The 21,389-nt window shown below is 42.9% G+C and overlaps 1 protein-coding gene across 7 annotated transcripts in view; it reads left to right on the top strand.

Annotated features, from left to right (window-relative positions):
• Positions 1-8,361: 8,361 nt before the first annotated feature.
• The window catches only part of Pank2 (pantothenate kinase 2), a 31,027-nt gene continuing 17,999 nt past the window's right edge, over positions 8,362-21,389 (top strand). The window contains exons 1-2 of one of the 7 annotated variants that reach the window (XM_048459591.3): positions 8,544-8,657; positions 10,018-10,170. In XM_048459591.3, coding sequence (XP_048315548.1) covers positions 10,107-10,170 — 64 coding nt within the window. In that variant the 5' untranslated portion in view covers positions 8,544-8,657; positions 10,018-10,106. Of the gene's footprint in view, positions 8,658-10,017; positions 10,171-12,418; positions 12,438-20,081; positions 20,139-21,389 lie in introns of those variants that run through there. The other 6 variants (XM_085696302.2, XM_087911187.1, XM_048459593.3 and 3 more) reach the window with 6 other exon arrangements.

Below are 21,389 nucleotides of genomic sequence, written 5' to 3'. Positions count from 1 at the left end.
TAAGATATCTTTAAAATATATAGGTTGGTTTAGCTTAGCAGCCCATACAATGAAATGTCTCTCTGTACTTAGCACCTTTACAGTAAAAATATTCAAAGAAAGAACAATAATATACATAATCCAGACTCTCTGTGTATATTTTGTCTTTACATTGCTTATTTTTTTATTTTATTACTTTTTTTTACAAGTTTAATATTTATTTTATTATCTTTACTCCTGTAACCTGTGACTGTCTGTACTCTTTTATATTGCATTTATAGTCTCTTTACTATTTTTCTTCTCTCTCCCAAGACTACATTTTTAAAACACACTGTGTCTTATTTAGAGGTCTTTTATGTCTGAATCTGTCCTATTGTATATCAGAAATCCTTTCTGTCCAGGAATGCTGCTTTTTTGTTTTTAGTTTTGTTTTTTGAGACAGGGTTTCTCTGTAGCTTTGGAGCCTTTCCTGGAACTAGCTCTTGTAGACCAGGTTGGCCTCAAACTCACAAAGATCTGTCTGCCTCTGCTTCCCGAGTGCTGGGATTAAAGGTGTGCGCCACCACTTCCTGTCCAGGAACTCTTCTTAAAATGCTAAACTGCAGTGTGACTAGGACTAAGGCTGCTTTGCCTTTTGGTTCCGCCCAGTTCAACATGGTGGAGGCATGTTCACTGCCTCTGCAAGCTGTGCACACCACCCCAGTTTCAAGTATGCAGTGGGTCTACGTTGCACCATTAAGCAGTTTGTAGCACGTTGCTCACAAACCCTATTTATATGCTCAGTCTCCTGAAAGAACCAGAGCTCATGCTGGCAGCACGGCCCAGGAAGCCACTGTTTTGAAACTGCACATTTGTGTTTGTTTGATTTTGCTACCACTAAATCAGGAAGATCTCTCTTAAGGGAGCAGCGGCATGCCGCCAGCCAAAAAAAAAAAAAAAAATGCGACTAAACTTTGTTGTCTGTGTGTGTGTCTAGAATTTCTTTCTAAGCTTTATCAGGTTTTCTGTGGATTTATTCAGGCCCACGTTGGGCACCAATCTGTTGTAAGAGGCTGCTTGTTTGTTTCCCGTCTGCTCAGATTCCTGAAATGATCACACAGAAACTATATTATTTAAATTACCACTTGGTCAATCACTTAAGCATATTGCTAGCTAGCTCTTATATCTTTGGCTAACCCATTTCTATTATCTGTGTATTGCCATGTGACTGTGGCTTACCAGGTAAACTTCCCTCTGACATCCGGCATCTGTCTCCAGCAGGGTTATATGGCTTCTCTTTGATTCCACCTACTCTCTCTCTCTCTATTTTTTCCAGCCTGGCTATATTCTGTTAAGACATTGGCCAAAAACAGCTTCTTTATTCATTAACCAATACAAGCAACACATAGACAGAACGACTTCCCGTATCATATACTCAAAGGGTACTCAACCATATCATAAGGACACTTGCTCAGCAATGTTCATAGTAGCATTTTTCGTACCAGCCAGAACCTGGAAACAGCCTAGATGCCCTTCAACTGAAGAACTGATAAAGAAAATGTGATACATTTACACAACGGAGGATGACTTTTCTGTAAAAGATAATGACATCATTAAATCTGCAGGCAACTGGATGAAGCTAGGAAAAACCATTCTGAGTGAGGTAACCCAGATTCAGAAAGACAAACATGATATGTACTCACTTATAAATGGATGTTAGATGTAAGCAAAGGATGACCAGACTATTATCCACAGCTCCAGAGAAGCTAGGTAACAAGGAAGACCCTAAGAGGGACACATGGATCATCCAGGGAAGGAAAATTAGATGAGATCTCCTGGGTAGACTAGGGATGACAGGGGGTGAAGCCAGTAAAGGGGAGGGGAATGGGAGATGAGAACATGAGGGAACTGGATGGTCAAGGAGAGAGAGGGATGGAGTGGGAGAGCAATGCAAGAGAGATCTTGATAGTAGAGACACTATGGGATTAGGGAAAAACCTGGTGCTAGGGAAATTCCCAAGAAGCCACAAGGATGACCCCACTTAAGACTCCTAGTAATAGTGGAGAGGGATCCAGAACTGGCCTTCCCCTGTCATCAGATTGGTGAATACCCCATACAGTCTTCATCCAGCAACTAACAGAACCAGCTGCAGAGATCCACAACCAAGCAACAGGTCGAGCTCCAGGAATCCAATCAAAGAGAGGGAGAAGGGAATATTTGAGCAAGGGAGGTCAAGATCATGATGGAGAAATCTACAGAGACAGCTGAACCAAGCTCGTGGAAACTCATGAACTCTAGACTGACAGCTATGGAGCTTCCATGGGACCAAACAGCTCTCCATATGTTGGAGACAGTAGTGAAGGTTGGACTATCTGTGAGACACCTGGCAGTAGGACCAGAATCTATCTCTGGTCCATAAACTAGCTTATTGGAGCCCATTCCCTACAATGGGATGCCATGCTCAGCCTTAATGCTGAGAGGATCTTGGTCCTGCTGCAACTTAATGTGCCAGGCTTTGTTGGCTTCCTGTGGGAACCCTTACTTGTTGGGAGGAGTGGATGGGGAGTGGGCAGAGGTGAGGTGGGGGAGGGCGGGAGGAGAGGTAGAAGGAGAATTGTGATTGGAATGTAAAATGAAATTTAAAAAAATAAACACACAGACACACAAAATAAGAGATCATGTCCGCAGACAAGAAGTCATGCCCTAAGACCTGTACTCCAAATCTATTGGTGGAATGAATTCCTACAACAGGATGCTCATTCAAACTATAGTAGAGGTGTACTAAACCATTGGAAATTATGCCAATTTCCCCCTTCCAAAACAAACAAAACAAAAACAAAAAACACCCACCAAAATTAAAATTAGTACCTCATAGTTTTTCTGTTCAGGTACAGGTTAGCTGGGTCTCTTGGCTGCATCAATGCGTGCCAAACAATGGTGGGAGCAAGAAAAGAGCCATCATCACATGGCAAGATAGGATGGTAGAGATGAGGATGGGGAAAGGGATCCAGTTATAAACTCAGATTGACTCCATCTGCTAAATGTCTCAGCCTCCTATACTGTCACTCTAGGGGCCATGCTTCTAATACAGGAATCTTTAAAGGGAACAAACCACATCCTAACCACAGTAATTTTCTATAAAGAGAGAGAAGACGGGAGTATGGAAACGGCTTCTCTGAATATAACACTTATATATTGATTTTAAATGTTGTTTACTTTTATTTATCTATTTATTTGTTGAAACAGGAGCTCATGTATACCAGGCTGGCCTTGAACTCACCATACAGCAAAGGATGACACTGAACATCTGAGCCTCTTGCCTCTCTCTCTCAAGTACTGGGATTACAGATGTGCTCCACTGTGCCTGATGTATGTAGTGCTGGCAATCGAACCCAGGGTTTTAGGCATGCTAGGCAAGCACTCTTCCAACTCAGTGTATTCCCAGAACTAAATTTTAACATTAAATCCTTATCAAATTGAATTGAGTTGGAATGGAAAACAATTGTGTTGATTACTGATCTCCATGAAGAGACTTTCAAATATAACAATCCTCTCTGTGGTATATGCTAAGGACATGAAGAACTGCAAATAAAATTAACATTTTAATTCTAAAACCACTACCTTTTTATTAATAAACCAGATACATGCCAATGTTGTTAGAACTTGAAGTTTAGGGTGAGATAAGAGAAATATAAGTCAGATATATTGAATGTCAGCAACTATGAAAATTAATGGGGAACTATTACCATAAGTTCATGATGTGTTTTTCTATTAAAAAATGGAGTTTGAGGCTTGCAAGACGGCCTAGTCAGTAAAGTACCTGCCATGCAGGCATAGAGGCCTAAGCTTATCTCCTTAGAACACACAGAAAAAACGGGACATGGTGCTCTGTCTGTTCCCCCTGCCTTGAGGATGAGGTGGAGACAGGAGGTTCTCTGAAGCCCATTGGCCGGCCAGTCAAGCTGAAATCAGTGAGCCTCAGGTTCAGTGAGAGACTGGGTCTCAAACAACGAAAGATGTGGAGCTCAGTTGAGGAAAGACACCAAAGTTCTACTTCAGCCTCTTCTCGCCCCACATACATGCTCTCTCTCTCTCTCTCTCTCTCTCTCTCTCTCTCTCACACACACACACACACACACTATCTATCTTTCTATCTATCTATCTATCTATCTATCTATCTATCTATCTATCTATCTATCTATCTATCTATCTATAGAAGGGCCTAGAAATGATGAGCAACCCCGTATTACTTTTCCATTGCTTTGATAAAACAAGGAAACTTCTGGAGAGATGTAAGCACCCGGTGCCGTGTGGCTATCTTCCCAGGCAGGGGGCGGAGAGCAGAGACAGACGGTGGAGAGGGACCTTGGCGCCTTGAGATTCTCCCCGGCAGGTGGGAAATTGCCATACCAAAGACCAAAGATAAAACAAAGCCCTAGGCTAAATCACCAGGCTGGCAGAAAGAGCACAGACGTTAGCAGGAAGCTTATTTGCTTAGCCAAAACAGTCCTTGCAATTTGCACCTCAAGGAGCAGGGGGACCCCCCCCTCCCGGGCCCTACAGAGAGAAAGATTTATTTGGGCTTTTAGTTAATTCCATGAAGATAACGGTCTTTAGGTTTCTGTTCACCCAAGCCAAGGGCCTTCTGTTTAGGACACTGTCCCAGAACTTCTGTTTTGGATGATGCTATTTTGGTTCTAACAACAGTAATTAAGATAATATCACCTTTTACTCTAGATAATGCTGTAATTTAGTTGCATGAAAACTCAGTGGAAACTCAGGTTTGTCTCATCACTTGAAATGAGGTTGGACTCATTGGGAGCCCAGGGCAGACTGTGGGCTCTCAGTTGCTTCTAAGAGTTTTCTCTTTTCTGATAGTTTTGTGTGATACCAATCCATCTTGAATACATTTGGCCTGTTTAGTAACAGGATATTGCATAGATAATGGAGTATGACCTCCCAGCCTATGTCATAAAAGATACTGTCACCTCTTCCTATTTTTCCATAGGACACCGGCTCTGGAGAAGCCAGCTGCTATGTTGTGAGGACACGTCAGCAACCCGAGACAGGACCACATTTTGAGCTGAGGTTTCCTGATCATTACCAGTACTACCTTGCCACCCCATGATAGCCAAGCATGATCCTCCAGCCTTTTTTCATTGATAGTTCTTTATTCTAATTTTATGTGTATGAGTGTTTGCCTGCATGTCTGTCTGTCTACCATGGGTGTGCCTGATGCCTGCCGAGGTCAGAAGAGTGCAGAAGTCTAATTCCTCTGGATAGTTGTGAGCTACCACGTCGGTGCTAGAAACTGAACCCTGTTGCTCTGCAAGACTAACAAATGCTCTTAACCACCGAGCCATCTCTCCAGCCCAACTGTACCTTTAAAAAACCCTAAGGCCAGCTAAGTTACTCCTAATTTCCTTACCTTGTGAGTTTGAGGCCGCCAGAATCATGTAGTAAAAAAAAAAAATGCTGTTTCAAAAAGCTAGGGGTTTTCACTAATTTATTGAAACTTGACTCTGTGCTGTTCATTTTCTTCTTGAGACAGAGTATTCCTATATAGCCCAAGGTAGCCTTGAACTTGGAAGCCTCCTGAATGCTGGAATTATAGGCATGGACTACCATGCTTGGCTACAATCTGTGCCTTTTTTTTTTTCTTTGCCAAAACAGGGTTTCTCCGTAGCTTTGGAGCCTGTCCTGGAACTAGCTCTTGTATACCAGGATGGTCTCGAATTCAGAGATCTCCTTGCCTCTGCCTCCCCAGTGCTGGGATTAAAGTTATGCGCCACCACTGCCCACTTTGGGTCTTCTTTTTTTTTTTTAAATATTTATTTATTATGTATACAATATTCTGTCTGTGTGTATGTCTGCAGACCAGAAGAGGGCACCAGACCCCATTACAGATGGTTGTGAGCCACCATGTGGTTGCCGGGAATTGAACTCAGGACCTTTGGAAGAGCAGGCAATGCTCTTAACCACTGAGCCATCTCTCCAGCCCCTTTTAATTACAAGGGCAGAGAATAGTTTATCTTCTCCTCCCATGATGGGAGCCCAAATCCAGGCTTCTTCACACTAAGAAAGCACTCTCTAGCGGAATTATATCCCCAGTTCTCTGTCATTTTTAAAATTTGTGTTTCTAGATAATTGCCTCATCACTCAAATCTAAGCCTTGATTTCCATACTGTACAAATAAAACTGGCTGAATTGGTCGAAGTTTTGTAATTCGTCAAAGCCCCACATCCCTGCCTGACTCCCCTGACTCTCTCTTGGCTTCAGTTTTGATTGAGGCTGCAGAAGCAGGAGCAGTAGTGGTAGCTGTTGCCATTAAGGGCAGCAGCCACAAATGTAGCTGGATTAGCTAAGCAGGCCTCGACCTTATCAGCAAGTGGGGAGGTGTGTTCAGTTGCCACAGATGGTGGGAGGCACTGAAGGTAACAGCCAGATAACCAATCTGCACACAACACTGGAAGCAAGAATGCAGTTTCCTCTGTGATAGTAAGCACTTTGGGCTTGTAGATCCAATGAACACTGCAGGATGATCAGCCCAGAGGAGGCAGGGGGGCTGCTATGTTCAGTAGCATGGCTTTGATGCTTCTTACTTTGTCTCATCTATGTCTCATCTTTATTGGTTGCGCGTAATTCCAATGATGCCTGCAGATTTTAGTGGTAATTCCTAAAGTGTAGAAGCAGCTCTTCTCAGGCCCTAGCCTAGTGCTTTGGGTTGGCAAAGTGGCTACACATGGGAGAGAGACAGTGTCGTGACTGGGCAGCATGTAGGTGCCTGGTACTCCAGGAGGGCCAGGAGAGTGAAATCCCCTGGAGTTACTGAAGATTGTGAGCACCATGCGGGTGCTGGGAATCAAATCCTGGTCCTCTGCTCACAACTGTTGATTGCTCTCTCCAGTTCTGCTATGGGTATTCTTGACTCTTGTTAGATCTGTATGGGGTGTTTTCCTGCAGGATCTGAAAATTCAAGTTAGGAAATAGGGTTTCCAGAGTTAGTCCTACATCGTGGGGCACTAGTTTGGAGTGAACATGGGACTATTATTCCACAGATCCAAAATAAGCTCAGCCTGATACTATTAATGATGGAGTAAGTGAAGATAAGAGGGTTGTCACTTGGGGAACACTATTGCCTCTCAGAGAAGGTACTTAGGAAATTGTGGAAAAGCCTCCATCACTTCAAATTGAGGGATGTCTTAGGGGGTATAACTGGGTAGGAATGCTTCCGGGGTCAGGGCACCTTTGGTAGTGGGGGATGTTGGGAAGAGCCTGTTATATGAGGGAACCTCAGGACTGTTAGAAAAGACAACACCACCACCACCAAATCCAGCTGCCAAATTCTTTTCTGTTCTCCAACATAAAAGGGGAAAAGGCTTCTGCAAAAAGTCAACCCACGGGGCTGGAACTATTGTTCAGTGGATAAGAGCACTTGTTATTCTTGCAGAGGCCGGGGTTAGGTTCCTGGGACCGTCTGGTGAATCTTCTGGTGAGTTTTCTGTCCTCAGTGAGCACGGACACGGAGCACAGACATACATGCATGCATGCAAAAAGCTCAAAGGCACACACACCAACTTCCAGGCCTTCACACCATCATGGGCCACAGACATACATGCATGCAAAAAAGCTCAGAAACAAACACGCACACATACCCCAATCCAACTTTCAAGCCTTCACACCGCCATGGACTACAGAAACAGACAGGCAGGCAGACACACACACCAACCCAACTTCCAGGCCTTCACACCGCCTCCTTCAGACAGGAGGTAAGTGAAGGATTTAGAATCCACTTCCTCCAGCCAGTTTCCATGGAGACCAACCCCAGTCTTTTCTTCCCTTCTGGTACCGGGAATGAAGGATAGTAGCCCAAACACAAAGAGATGGTGCCTGTACAGTACGGATGGTTGTTGGGCCCCTACCGCAGCTACAGAAACAGATCTAGACACAAAAACTAAGGTGAGACGCGGCACAAAGTCCTTCCTTCTGTTAACACTGGCTACTAGTGGCTTCGGGGGTTCTATTGGGCCGAAGGGAAGGCGCTATTCACGAGTGCCGGCACCCAGCAGCGAGGAGAGACTAGGCGACGTCCCGGGAGAGTTCTACGGAGAAGGGGAGCCGACCGGCCCACCCCTCCTGTGTTTGCGCAAGAGGGGGCGCACCTCGCTCAAGTGCTCAGTGGACCGCCGCCATCGCTCCCAGCCTGCTCCACTCAGTTGCCCTGAATGCCTGTCATTGGGTGACAGCGCGGTACCCCGCGGCTCGAGTCGGGAAGCCGATTGGACAAAAGCCCTGCCACTCGCCTTAAGTCAGCTCGGATTGGCTCACTCTACGTTGGCGCAACGGAAGAGGCGGCAGCCCGCGTGCGCTTGCGCTCAGCGGGCTGCGCGAAGCCGGCGAGGCGGCGCTGGGGGGCTGGCTCGGGCGGCAGCGTCGGCTGCTGCGGATGGGAGCGGGCCTGCTCGGCGCGCCTATGGAGCGCCAGGGCAGGGCTGCCGCCACCTCAGCCGCGGCCGGCGAGTCGGCGTCCGCGGACGCCGAAGCGCGGAGGCGGGAGCCGTTCAGGCGCCGGGCGAGTAGTGCGGCGCCACCGGGGTCCGGGGCTGCGGAGGGCGTGAGACGGGAGCGGCCTGGCTCCCTCAGCGGCACCGCCTCGGTCGTCCGCCCGCGCGGCGAGGGCCTCCGGAAGAGGCGGCCGCGTAAGTGCCTCGGCTGGCCGTCGTTGTTGCGCGCGAGCGGTGCCCGCGCTTTGGGTCCCCGCCACTTCCCGCCTCCCAGGCCGTTCTTCTCCGGAGAATGCCTCGGTTTTCGTCTTGAGAAGGCGCCTCCTCTCTCAGACCCTTTGAATCCCCAATCGCGTTCACAAATCGAGCCTTTTATTTGGCGATTTCGAGCCCACTAGAAAATGGTTAACTGTTTCCGCCCCTCCCTGAAGCGCCACAGGCCTAAAAATCGACTCTGGGTCGGTACGCCTCTTGCTTGCTTTTCTTCCCGAGAGAATTCAGGTCATCTCGCACCCAGAGGTTCCCCCATTTTCCTTCCTCTAGTTCGCGGGAATTCCGGTTTCAGCTGTAGCGTTCTGTGCACTAAGGCCTTTTCTTTGGATGGGTGTCGACTTGCTCCTCAGTTTTGTCTAGAGAATTACGCTTTCCAGAGAATCGGTATCTCAATTTACCATCAATTTGTGTGTGTGTATGTGTGTGTGTGTGTGTGTGTGTGTGTGTGTGTGTGTGTGTCTTGCCTTGTGTATTTACTATTGTTTAAAGTGTCAGTTGCCCTGATACTGTAATAGGAACTTTACAACATAGCTGTGTTTTACATGTGGTGAAGACTTGGTTGTCAGATTACCACGAGGAAGGTAAATGATTAATTCAGGCTGCGAGAGTTATGGAAAGTGGCCTGATATTGAGGTCTGTGTTGGATTGTTTGTGCCAAGCCCAACTGCCCAGTTTTTTTTTTTTTTTTTTATCAGTGATTTGAGTGATTGGATGTAGCTGTTTTTCATGGAAAGTTTGGAGAGTTGATATATATGTGAATATAGTCAATTTCATTTTGCAAGAGATTTGAAAATACCAGCCGCTTGGGAGGTGAAGGCAGAGGGATCTGGAGTTTTAAGACTCTGTCCTAAAAAAAAAATAAAAAAATAAAAAAGTCGTTTACTTGATTTAAATTTTTTAAATTACATTTATTTTGTGAATGTGTGTGGATTAGTGCATGGGTGAGTGTGTGTGTGTGTGTCTGTCTGTCTGTCTGTATGTATGTATGTATGTATCGGAGGACAACTTTCCCTAGTTCTGGGGTTGGCAGAACTCAATGAACCATCTCACTGACCCTGATGTACCTGGTTTTTTTGTTTGTTTTTGTTTTATTTATTTCTTTTATGTGCATTGGTGTTTTGCTTGCATGTCTGTGAGGGTCTTGGATTACTTGGACCTGGATTGCAGACAGTTGTGAGCTGCCATATGGGTGCTGGAAATTGAACTCTGGTCCTCTGGAAGAGCAACCATTCCTCTTATCTGCTGAGCCATATTTGCAGACCCTGTTTGTTTTTAATTTAAGATGGAGAATTGCTGTATAGCCAAGTTGGACCCAGGACAGTCCTTCTGCTGCAGCCACCTTAGTGCTGGGATTACAGATGTGCCACTACCATGCTCCTCTTAGGCCTTCATCTTCTTCCAGTAGTGGGTTTGAGCACAGGACTTTTACATGCCGGTACGTGTTCTGTCACTGGGTATATTATAATATTCCCAGTCCAAGTACCCAAGTTTTGTTGTTTTGAGACAGTCTCACGTAGTCTAGGATGGCCTTGAACTCCTGAACCTTTTGTCCACCTCCCCAAGTACTAAGATTACAGCCTGTGCACCAAGCTTCTGATTTTTAAGCAACACAAAAACAATTTATTTGTGGTCTTGTATTACGTTACTTGACATGAGTGTCAATTCTAGAGGTTTAATGTAACGATTAGCCGTATGTAGATGGTTGGTTGTGGCCACTGGACACAGTATCTGGAGTATTACTTAGGATCAGTTCAGCCTTCAGAGCACCTGTGAGGTATGTATGTGGTGGTAGTCTGTTTCACTGGAATGGTGCCCAGTGACAGGTGGCTACTCTGGTGGAATAGAAATGAAATTTATGAATCTTAGCCTTTGTGCTTCTGCTCTTATCTACTCTTTTACTGAATTGTTTGTCTTACTAGTTTTTGTTGTTGTTGTTGTTGTTTTTCATTGCTTTAGGCCAAACGCAAACATGATCTTTTGTGTTCAAGGCTGTCTGGAGGGGAAAAATTGTGACTGCCAAGTACTGAACATAAAAAATGACCTACAGGACTAGGAAGATGGCTTGGTCAGTAAATTGCTTGCTTCAGAAGTATGAGGACCCAAGTTCAAATCACCAGAACCCAGGTAAAAAGCTGGGCGCACTGGTATGTGCCTGTAATACAGTGATGGCCATCCATGTAGGCAGAGTCCTAGCTGGCTAGTTAAGCCTAACTTATTTGGCAGAGTTTCAGGCCAATGAGAGTCACTGTCTCAAAAAGTAGAAGGCACCTGCGGAACTACACACATGAACTTTAGTTTGCATTTATACTTTCTCATATATGAATGATGTAGAGTTAGAACAGATTTCAGGGCCCAATTTAATGGTTGGATTAAGAATTGGAGAGGTGGTGGTTCACATGTTTAATCCTAGCCCTTGGGAGGCACAGGCAGACAGATCTGTGAGTTTAAGGCTAGTCTGGTCTACAGATCAGTTCCAGGACAGCTACACACAGAAACCCTGTCTCAAAACAAAACAGATGAAGAGGTGTTGAAGAAGCTGCCTTTGCCAGGTGTGTGGGTGGCCCATGCTTTTCATCTGATTGAGTAGTTTGGAGGTAAGGATCCCTGTGTTGGAAGACTAGCCTGATGTACAGTGTGAGTGCCAGGACAGTCAGGGTTACATAGACATTGATTATCTCGAAAGGGGAAAAAAGTGTTGCCTTATAAACAAAAGTCGTTCAGATCCAAGCCATTCAAAGACAATTCTGAAAAACATTTGGGTTGTGCATGTTAAAGTGGTCTCAGAACTTTTTTGAAGACACTAAGCAGACAAAAGTTGGGTTTATTTTGGAGGGACTGTGTTTCATGTTTCCCAATCTAATTCTTAGCTGTGTAGCTAAGCTTAGCTGAGAATGACCTTAGACTTGGTCATCTTTACCTCTTGGAGGCTGGGATCACAGTTTTTTGTTTTTTTTTTTTTCTGTCTCCAGGTCTGCTTTATCTGGTGCTGGGGTTTGAACCCAGAACTTTCTGCTGGTAGGCAAGAACTCTGCACACTGAGCTATATCCCTTATTTTTTTCAAGTTTAAACAAACCACAGGCATTTATTTACTTATTTTTAAATTTATTTACTTATTTATTTTGGTGTGTATGTATTTGTGTGCAAGTGAAGGGCATATATGGAGAGTTCACAGGACAGCCTGTGGAAATTGGTTTTCTCCTACTTGGTGAATCCTGGGGATTGAACTCAGGTGGTCAGGTTTGGAAGCAGGTGTCTATACCCACTGAGCTATCCTGCTAGCCTCTGATTTATTTTTTTAATATGGTGTCTGATATTGGACATATTCCTTTTCTTTGCTTTATCTGATTCTCTGATAAATCATGAAAAACTGTATTTCAGATAATGAACCTGCTGAAGAAATAATTTTTTTTTTAATTGTTGGAGATATGGTCTAAGGTAGCTCAGGCTGGCCTTGAACTCATGATTTATCCACCTCAGCTTCCTGAATGCTAAGATTACAAGCAAGACCACCATTCCAGGATTCAAACAAGGTATTGACTGTTCTTATATCCATTTGATCTTCTGTACTACCCAGGGATACCCTGCTGCATGAAGAGCACAGCTTGTTGGCTGTTGAACCCTTCCGAGAGTGTACTTTAGACGTAGCTCTGAGAGACTCCTCTGACAACTAAATAATTCTTTATTGAGAGAAGCCATCTGAGGTTAGAAACCCTTATTTTGTTTCTAATACTTTTCTTTCTTTCTCTTTCTTTCTTCCCCTCCCTCCCTCCTTTCCTGTCTTTTTTCTTTTTTCTCTTTAAAGACAGCTTCTTATAGCACAATTAATAAAAACCCAGAGACAGATATTAGGGTTCAACCTGAAGGTCAGAAAAGCAAAATAGCCAGCCTCTGGCTCTTACCTCTACCTCAGTACAAAATGGCGATTGATTCTACTTTCAGAAATCTTCAGAATGAAACTGTCTGAGAACTGTCTCCTCCCACCTTATAGTCTTCTCTAGGCCTGGGATTAAAGGCTTACACCACTACTGCTCAGTTTCTATGGCAACTAGTGTGACTACTGGGATTAAAAATGTGTGTCACCACTGTCTGGTCTGTAAGACTGACTAGGGTGGCTATATTACTCTCTGATCTTCAGGCAAACTATATTAAAATACAAATGAAATAATTACTGCAGGTTCTCTCTACACAGCCCTGGCTGTCCTGGATCTTGCTATGTAGACCAGGCTTTGAAGTCACAGATACCTGCCTACCTCTGTCTCATGAGTGCTGGGACCAAAGGCATGAACCACTATGCCAAGCTTATACTACTTTTCTAAGGCACCTGGAACTAGTAGGAGCTAATTTGTTTTGTAATCTGTGATCATGATTTATAATACTGTTCTACTCCACATGTTGCTTGAGCAGTGTGGTTTCCAGACTGGTTTCATTGTAGGCTTCTGAATGAGAAAGGAGATGAGGGGCATGTGTGAGAAATGTAAAGTATTATTACATAAATTTGGGCCGGAATGTTGGCTCAGCAGTCAAGAGCATGTGTTTCTTTTGCAGAGGGTCTGGTTTGGATTCCTAGTACCACATTGTGGCTCACAATTGTCTGTAACTCCAGTCCTAGAGGATCTGCCTTCTTTGGACCTCTCGGGGCACCAGACACACATGAAGTGCACACACATATGGTCAAGCAAAGTACTCATAAACACGAAATAATAAAACAAATCTGGAAAAATAATATTAATGTTGTAGGTATATGGGCACACGTGCTGTGGTGCATGTGTGGAAGTCAGGAAAAGTTACAGGAGTTGGTTCTCTCCCTCCACTTTGTGGGTTCCAGGAATGGAACTCAGGTTGTTAGGCTTAGTGGTAAGTGCCACCAATTACTGCCATCTTACTGACCCAGAAGTTCTTTAAAGATTTTAGATCAGGTGGATGTTCTGTCACAGGATGAGGAAATACTCAATAAAGATATTTTAAAATTTCAGGAATTGCCAGGGAGATGGTTTGGTGGGTAGAAACACTTGTCATGTGTTGTGAGAAATTTTGCCCTGGAAGGAGAGGGCAGCCTCTCCCCATCTTGTCCTAAGGTTCTAATGACAAACCAAAGTTCACACTGAGGAATCAGTGAGCTAACTGGGGTTATCTCCAGCCTAAAAGCCACATTGCAAAGTGGATGATGGCTTCCCTAAGACTAGCCCCTCCCCAAGGAGCCATGTGCAGTTAGCGCAGTATTGCATACAGATGACTGGGATTAGTGTTTGGATACTCAGGTGAGGATCCAGTGACCCTTCCTACCCCCTCCTCCTGTGAAAGAACATTAGCTTAGCAGTCAGCAAGCCCAGTTTTGATACTCTTTGGAAGTGGTAGAGTTGAATTCATGAACCCAGAACCCTCTAATTCCAGCCTTTCTACAGCGAGATGGGAGGCAGAGACAACAGAATTGGCTAGAAGCAAAAACAGAGTTCCTGTCTCAGTAAAGTGGAAGGAGAGAACTGATTCCTGAGAAGTTGTCCTCTGACCTCCACACACGCTGTCGGCACAAGAGAATAGAGAAAATAAATTGTGACGGCTGGGGCCATAGCTATTTGGTTGAGTCCTTGCCTAGCATTCAGAAATCCCTGATTGATCTCCAGGATTGTATAAACCAGGTGTGGTGGCACCTGTGTAATCCCAGCACTAAGGGGGACAATACAGGAGGATAAGAAGTAAGAAGTTGAAGTCATTTTTGGCTATACAGTGAATTCAAGACTCGTCTGGGATATATAAGATTCTATCTCAAAAAAAAAAAAAAGCTGGATGGTGGTGGCACACGCCTTTAATCTCAGCACTCAGGAGGCAGATGCAGGCAGATCTCTGTGAGTTTGAGGCCAGCCTGGTCTACAGAGTGAGTTCCAGAACAGGCTCCAAAGCTACACTGGAAAACCCTGTCTTGAAAAACAAAACAACAACAAAAACCAAAAAAAATATGTGTTAAAGATGTAACTCAGAGTTCTTGCCTGGCAAATATTTGGCATTTTTAGCATTACTTTAAATAGGTAAAAATGATGGTAACAAGACGCTAATAATAGCTACAGCTACCCATTTGTAGGTGTTTGTTAGACACTTTGTCGCAGGTATTTTATTTAGGCCTCATTATCCAATGAGGTAGCAGTTTTTGTGTGAGAGAAAATGTGTATGTGTGTGCAAGTGAGAATTCAAATGTATGCATGGTCTTGAACAGAACTTAAGGTGTCTTATATTGCCGTGTGATTATTTGAGTTAGGGTCTCTTATTAACAGGATGCTGACCCTATCAGCAAGGATGGCTAGCCAGTGAATTCTTGGGACCCGCTGGTCTTCATCCCCTCATTTTGAGGTTACATGAATGCATGGCTAAGCTGAGGTTTTTTTATGTGCACTCTAGGGATTTGTGCTTGCAGAACGTAAGTCTTTATTCACTGAGCCACCTTCCCCTTCTTTCAATTTCCAGGTGGAAAAGTAGGCTTAGTGAAACTTTAAAAATTTGTTTAAGATATAATGACATACAGTAAAACATCATTTTGGTAATATATATACAGTACAGTGTACAGGTGTTTAGGAAGTATGGGTCAGAGTCCTCCTTGATGTTGTGGAGGAAAAGCTCTTTGAAGATGACTCCTTATATGATATAGCTCATGAGGGAGCTCTTTGGAACTTTTGTTCCAAATCACTTTGGTGATTTTTGGACTCATTGCCAATCATGGGATGTCCTTAAATTTTATTAGTCTAGAAAACAAAGCTTTTTGTAGCTTGTCAATACTAATTTAGAAAAGAGGTTCCTTGACTTTTGGAGAATATTGGTGTTGGTTGAGTGAAGCTGGTTGTTTTAAGTGTTCCTAGGTGGTGCGGGAGAATTATCTGTATTCTGTCAATCATGTATTTTAATAAAACGCTGATTGGCCAGGCAGGAAGTATAGGCGGGAAAGCCAGACAGGAAGTAGGGGTGGAGCAAAGAGACTGGGAGTTTTCTGGGACACAGGAAGCTCTCTTGCCACTCCTGTGCAGACCACTGAAGAGGCAACATGTAAGCTGTCACACTGAGAAAGGTACTGAGCCCATGTGGCTAAAATAGATAAGGATAATGGGGTAACATAAGTTACAAGGACTAATAAGGAGCCTGACCTAATGGGCCAATCAGTTTATAACCTTATGGAGTCTTGTGTGTGATTTTCTTTGGGCTTGCCCGGCTTTGGGGTACTGGGCAGGACAGAAACCCCAACAAGCCGGCCCTTATGTTACACCTAGGTTTGTTTGGAAACTAAAAGGTCTACTCTGCCCACCTCCCCCGCCCCATCCACATGATAAAGATTTTTAGTGCTTTTGATTTTCATGTTTTTTTTCTTTCTTCATTGTGAAGTACTTAAAACCTTTTGTTGTGGGTATATGATTTGTGTGTGTGCATGTGCACGTGTGCAGGCATGTGTAGGACATGGCATGGGGTGGAGGTCAGAGGACAATCTTGAGTTTGGGTCCTTGTCTTCCATTTTGGTTGAGACAGGTTCCCTTTGTTTGCTAGCTAGAATTTTTCGGGGTTCTCCTGTTTCCACCTTCCACTTACCTTTAGGAATGCTGGGACTGCAGATGGGAGCTGAGGTGCTCAACTCCTTTCATGTGTTCTGGGGACTAAGGCCTGTAGCTTCCAGATTTTACAGTAAGCACTTTACCCATGGAGTTCTGTCCCTTGAGCTAACTTTTTATGAGTTGTCCCTCCAACTAATATTAGGGTCCCTTTTAAACTTTGATACTTAATTTTAAAGTCTCTCCATATGAACCTTTTCATCTTTGACTTTGTAAATTAATTAATTTGTAGAGAAAAGTTAGGGACTGGGAATAGCTCAGTTGTAAGGTACTTGTGCAGAGATGGGAACCTGATTTGTATCCCTAGCACCCACTTTTAAAAGCATGATGCAGGTCTACGATTGGGGCCTGCCAGTATATGCAAAAGCTTAAGTTCTGGCTTTAGTGAGACACTCATACAATAAGGTGGACAAGTGACTGAGGTAGATACTCAGTGTTGACTCCTGACTCCATGTTCACACCCAGTCATACACATGAAGCTACTAGTTACTAGAATATCTCACCCCCACCTCACTTCATGCATTCTAGGCAAGCACTCTACCACTGAGCTCTTATGTTCCTAGCCCCGTCAGTGTTTACTTATCTATGTATATATGTGTGTATCCATGTATCCATCTATCCATCTATTTCATTTTTACAACGGGGTTTCTATGTATAGCTCAACACTCTGGTTGTCTTGGAACTTGCTCTGTAGACCAGACTGGCCTTGAACTAGAGATCTACCTTCCTCTGACTCTTGAGTATTATTATTGTTATTATTATTACTACTATTTTAGTAGAAATTTTAATAGAAATAGAGACAGTTTAAGAAAAAGAAGACAGTTTCAAGAATGGGAGTGTACTAGTAGGCTTGCAAAATGTATGTACTCAAAAGCTACTTTTTTTTCTGTTTTAATGACTTTTCCAAAACTTCATTTAATTTATTGATCAGTAGTACTATAGCTTTATGCACAATATTTTTCCTGTTTTTATTTATATCTTCCTTTTGGTGTGTGTGTACATGTACACACGTATGTGTAGGTATGCATGCCCCTACAAGTGTGGAGGTCAGAAGAAGACATTGTTCTATACGACCTGCCTTTTTGTTTTCTTTTTTTTGAAACAGGGTCTCCACTGAACTTGGACTTGGGCTGGTGGCCAACAAACCTCAACATCCTCCTGTTTCTACCCTCTGCAGTGATGGGGGAATAAACATCTGTGCAGCAACAACCACCTTTTTACCTGAGTGCTGGGCTACTAATTTAGGTTCTACTCCTGTACAACAGGTGCTCCAACCACTGAATCAGCTTTCCAGCTCTTGTTCTTGTCCGTCCGTCCGTGTTGTCCCCCCACCTCCCCTGTGCTTTATAGTCCTCGCTACCTGGCTATTGTGGTAATGCTCTTCCTGTTCAGCCTCCAGAGTGCTAAGACTGCCTGGCTTGCTTCTGCCTACTCTAGGTCTAGTCTGCTTTGTTTTTCTAGCACTTGAAGTTGTATATGTCATTATATACGTATATTTTTCTTCGATGAGATAGGCTTACACTATGTAGCCCAGACTGTCCTTGGACTTGTAGTCTGTAGATGGAAGTTTCTGTCCTGCCCATCAGTTCCCGGATAACCAACACAGAGGCTCAATATTAATTACAAATATTCAGCTGGTAACTCAGGCTTATTACTAACTAGCTCTTAATAACTTAAATTAACCCGTTTCTATTAATCTACATATTGCCATGTGACTCGTGGCTTTACCTCTCTTTGTCTCATAATGACTCTACTGACTCCACCCTTCTTCCCAGCATTCTCAGTTTGATTGCCTATACTTCTGCCTGGCTACTGGCCAGCCGGTGCTTTATTAACCAATGAGGTTATTCCACAGCAATTCTCCCCTTTTATTTAATTAAAAAGGAAGGTTTTAACTTAACATAGTAAAATAATATGTAACAAAACAGTTATTAAGTAAGAATTACAGTTATAATATCCAGCCCATTTGTATTTGGCAAATTTAGAGGAAATACTGTTATCTTATTTTTATGACTCTAAAGTTTTATACCTAATTAACCTTTTATCATAACTAAGGAAAACTTCAACTATGACTATCTAGTCTTCAAATCCATTAAAGACCCCAGAAGGATGAAATGTTACCTAACTACAAGGACATCTTGCTTGTTACCAGGACAGTTAGTCACCCAAGGTTCTTCTGTAACATTGGGGTATCTATCTTTGGCTAAAGGTCTTGTATTTCTGACACATTTCTGAGAAGCAGGGAATTTTGAAGGACTGTCCTACCTTGCCTTGGCAAAGTTTGACAGTTGCCTTTTTTGTGTCTTTCTGGTCCAGTTAGGACAGTATACTGTCAGCAGTTGAGACAAGGACATGTTTTTTTTGTTTGTTTGTTTGTTTGTTTGTCCCCCTCTCCCCCCGAAATGGCTAGCTTTTGCTATAAAGAAAGTAAATTCTATACAGAGTTTCTTCAATGCCCATTATCTTCTCTGAAGTAGACTGGTGCTTTCAGGAGCAGACATGTCTCGCTTCAAAGAAAAGCCTCAGGTTATTAAACATATTAAATGCCGTATTCTGTAGGTCTTTGAAGTGTTTGAAAATCATCTATCTAAATATCTCTTTATGACCTTGAAAACATACCTAACCTAAGTTTGACAATAATAGATGACTATTAATCTGTATTTCTTAATTATACTTTACTTTTTAATTGAGTTACATAAGCATAATACCCTAAACAAGAGTAGAAACATGCATATAGTATAGTAAAAATAACTTTAAATTTTTTTTTTAAATTTATGATTTATTTATCTTTTATTTTATGTGCATTGGTGTGAAGGCGTCAGGTCCCCTGAAACTGGATTTTCAGACAGTTGTGAGCTGCCATGTGGGTGCTGGGAATTGAACCTGGGTCCTCTGGAAGAGCAGTCAGTTCTCTTAACCGCTGAGCCATTTCTCCAGCCCAACTTTAAATTTTTATCAATAAACCAAAATCCATACCAGTATAAAATATTTTGAGATTAATAGTTGTTTTTTTGGTTTAAGCTTAGCATTTATAATTAATACTCAGTACCTGTGTTGGTTATTTGGGAACTGGTGATGAGGAAAGAAAAGTCCACCTACAGTAGTCCTCTTTCAGTTTCAGCCTCTTGAGCACTAGAATTACATACTTGTGCCACCATACCTAACTTAAAATTTGTTTTAGCTGTGTGTAAAAATATTCCTGTTTACAGAGATCTGTGTGATGTCTTGACTCATGTATCCATTGTATGTTTAAATCATAAGTGTTAGTTAGCATATCTACTCAAATTAATTTCTCTTTGGTGAAAATCTGCACAATCTTTTAGGACTGGGGATACATCTAAGTGGTGGGGTGTTCACATTACAATATGTGAGACCCTGGGCTGGATCTCCTGCCTAACCCCACCCCCAAACAGATTTATTACCTGTATCTAGTTATTTGAAAAATCTTATGTTCCTTCTCTCTTCTGGAGCTGCTTTTATCTATCTATCTATCTATCTATCTATCTATCTATCTATCTATCTATCTATCTATCTATCATCCATCCATCCATCTGACATGGGGTCCCATGTAGTACTAGCTGGCCTGGAACTCGACATGTAATCATGCTGGTCTTGAACTTGCAATGATCCCCCTGCCTTTGCCTCCCGAGTACTAGGATTACAGCTGCTACCACTGCATGTTTTGTTTTGTTTTAAAGCGTCCCTTTTTTGTTCTTGTCTCCAGTTGCTCAATCTTTTTCTCTTTCCTTTCCCTACAAGACAGACGTGCTGTGTTCACTTTCTACTCCTTTTCTCCTTGATGTCCTTTGTTGAAATTGTGTAAGTATTTTAGATCTTAAAGTTAGCATGTATTTATTCCTCTACTTATAGCTAATGGGTAAAAGTCTTTCTTACAGCTCTTGGAAGTGTAAAATTAAGCTGTTGTGCATTTACATGAATCAGAGACTTTCTTTGACTAGCAGTCCTTGTGTGTGAAGTTGTTTTTGAAAAGCTGGTTGACTAGCTAACACTTACAAATCTTTCCCTTTCTTTTTTGAAGCCTATGTACCTTTGTCTTCTAATACTCATGTTACTGATGAAGAGCACTGCTTACCTTTGTATAATTTATGTCTATTCCTAGGAACTTTGGTTCTTACGGTTTTCTGAAATTTCAGTAAGATTTCTTTGCTTGGGGTTGGACAGATGGCTCAGCTGTTTGGAGCACGGGCTGCTTTCCCAGAGGACTCAGATTCAATTCCAAGCAACTACATGATAGCTCACAACTGTCTGTAACTCCAGTTCCAGGGAATCTGACACCTTCATACCAAATGCACATAAAATAAAGTTAAATAAATATTTAAAAAATATTTCTTTACTTATTTTATTTTCATTTTTTAAGACAGAGTTTCTCTTTTAGCCTTGACTCTACTGGGACTGTATGGATCAGGCTGACCTCAAACTCACAGAGAAATACACTTTTACCTCTGCCTCCCAAATGCTGGGATTAAAGGGTGCACCCCCCAACCCCCAACTTCTTTATTTTTTTGAGACAAGGTCTCACTGGAGCACTAGGTGGCTTAGAACTCACAGAGATCTATCTGCCTGTGCTGGGAAAAAGTACCATATCTGACTCCAGTAGGATTTTTTTTTTTTAAGTCTTCCCAAGTGTTTCCACTCTGTCCTGAGAAATTTCTAGAGCTTGTAAAAGATAAGGCTTTGGGCTTTGAATTCTACCTGTATTTCCGATACTTTTTTGTACTTGAGAGACAAGCTGAGAGGGTTTCTTAGTTTTGTCTTCTACTTAGTGTGCCTGTACTCCCATTTTACTGCTAAGTGTATTTGTATGGCTTAGAGTATATAGCTCTGTGATTCTCATACCGCTGACCTGTACCTCTGAAGTCCTTACTCCTTTTAGCAGTGTGATCATACAGTTGGCGCTCTCTCCTCGCTGTGGAAGTGACCAGTTTGTATTTTCTCGAGACTGTAGCCTTTTCTGGAAGACTTCCTTCACTCGGCTTGTTTTTGAGTTTCATAGATAAATTTATGCTTTCTTTTTGCAAGGGCAAGTGTTGAAAGCACTCCCCCCTGATT

Source organism: Myodes glareolus, chromosome 10 (assembly GCF_982192425.1).
Source record: "Myodes glareolus chromosome 10, mMyoGla1.1, whole genome shotgun sequence".
In the NCBI taxonomy this organism is placed as follows: domain Eukaryota; kingdom Metazoa; phylum Chordata; class Mammalia; order Rodentia; family Cricetidae; genus Myodes; species Myodes glareolus.
This window is presented reverse-complemented; position numbering and strand designations above follow the sequence as displayed.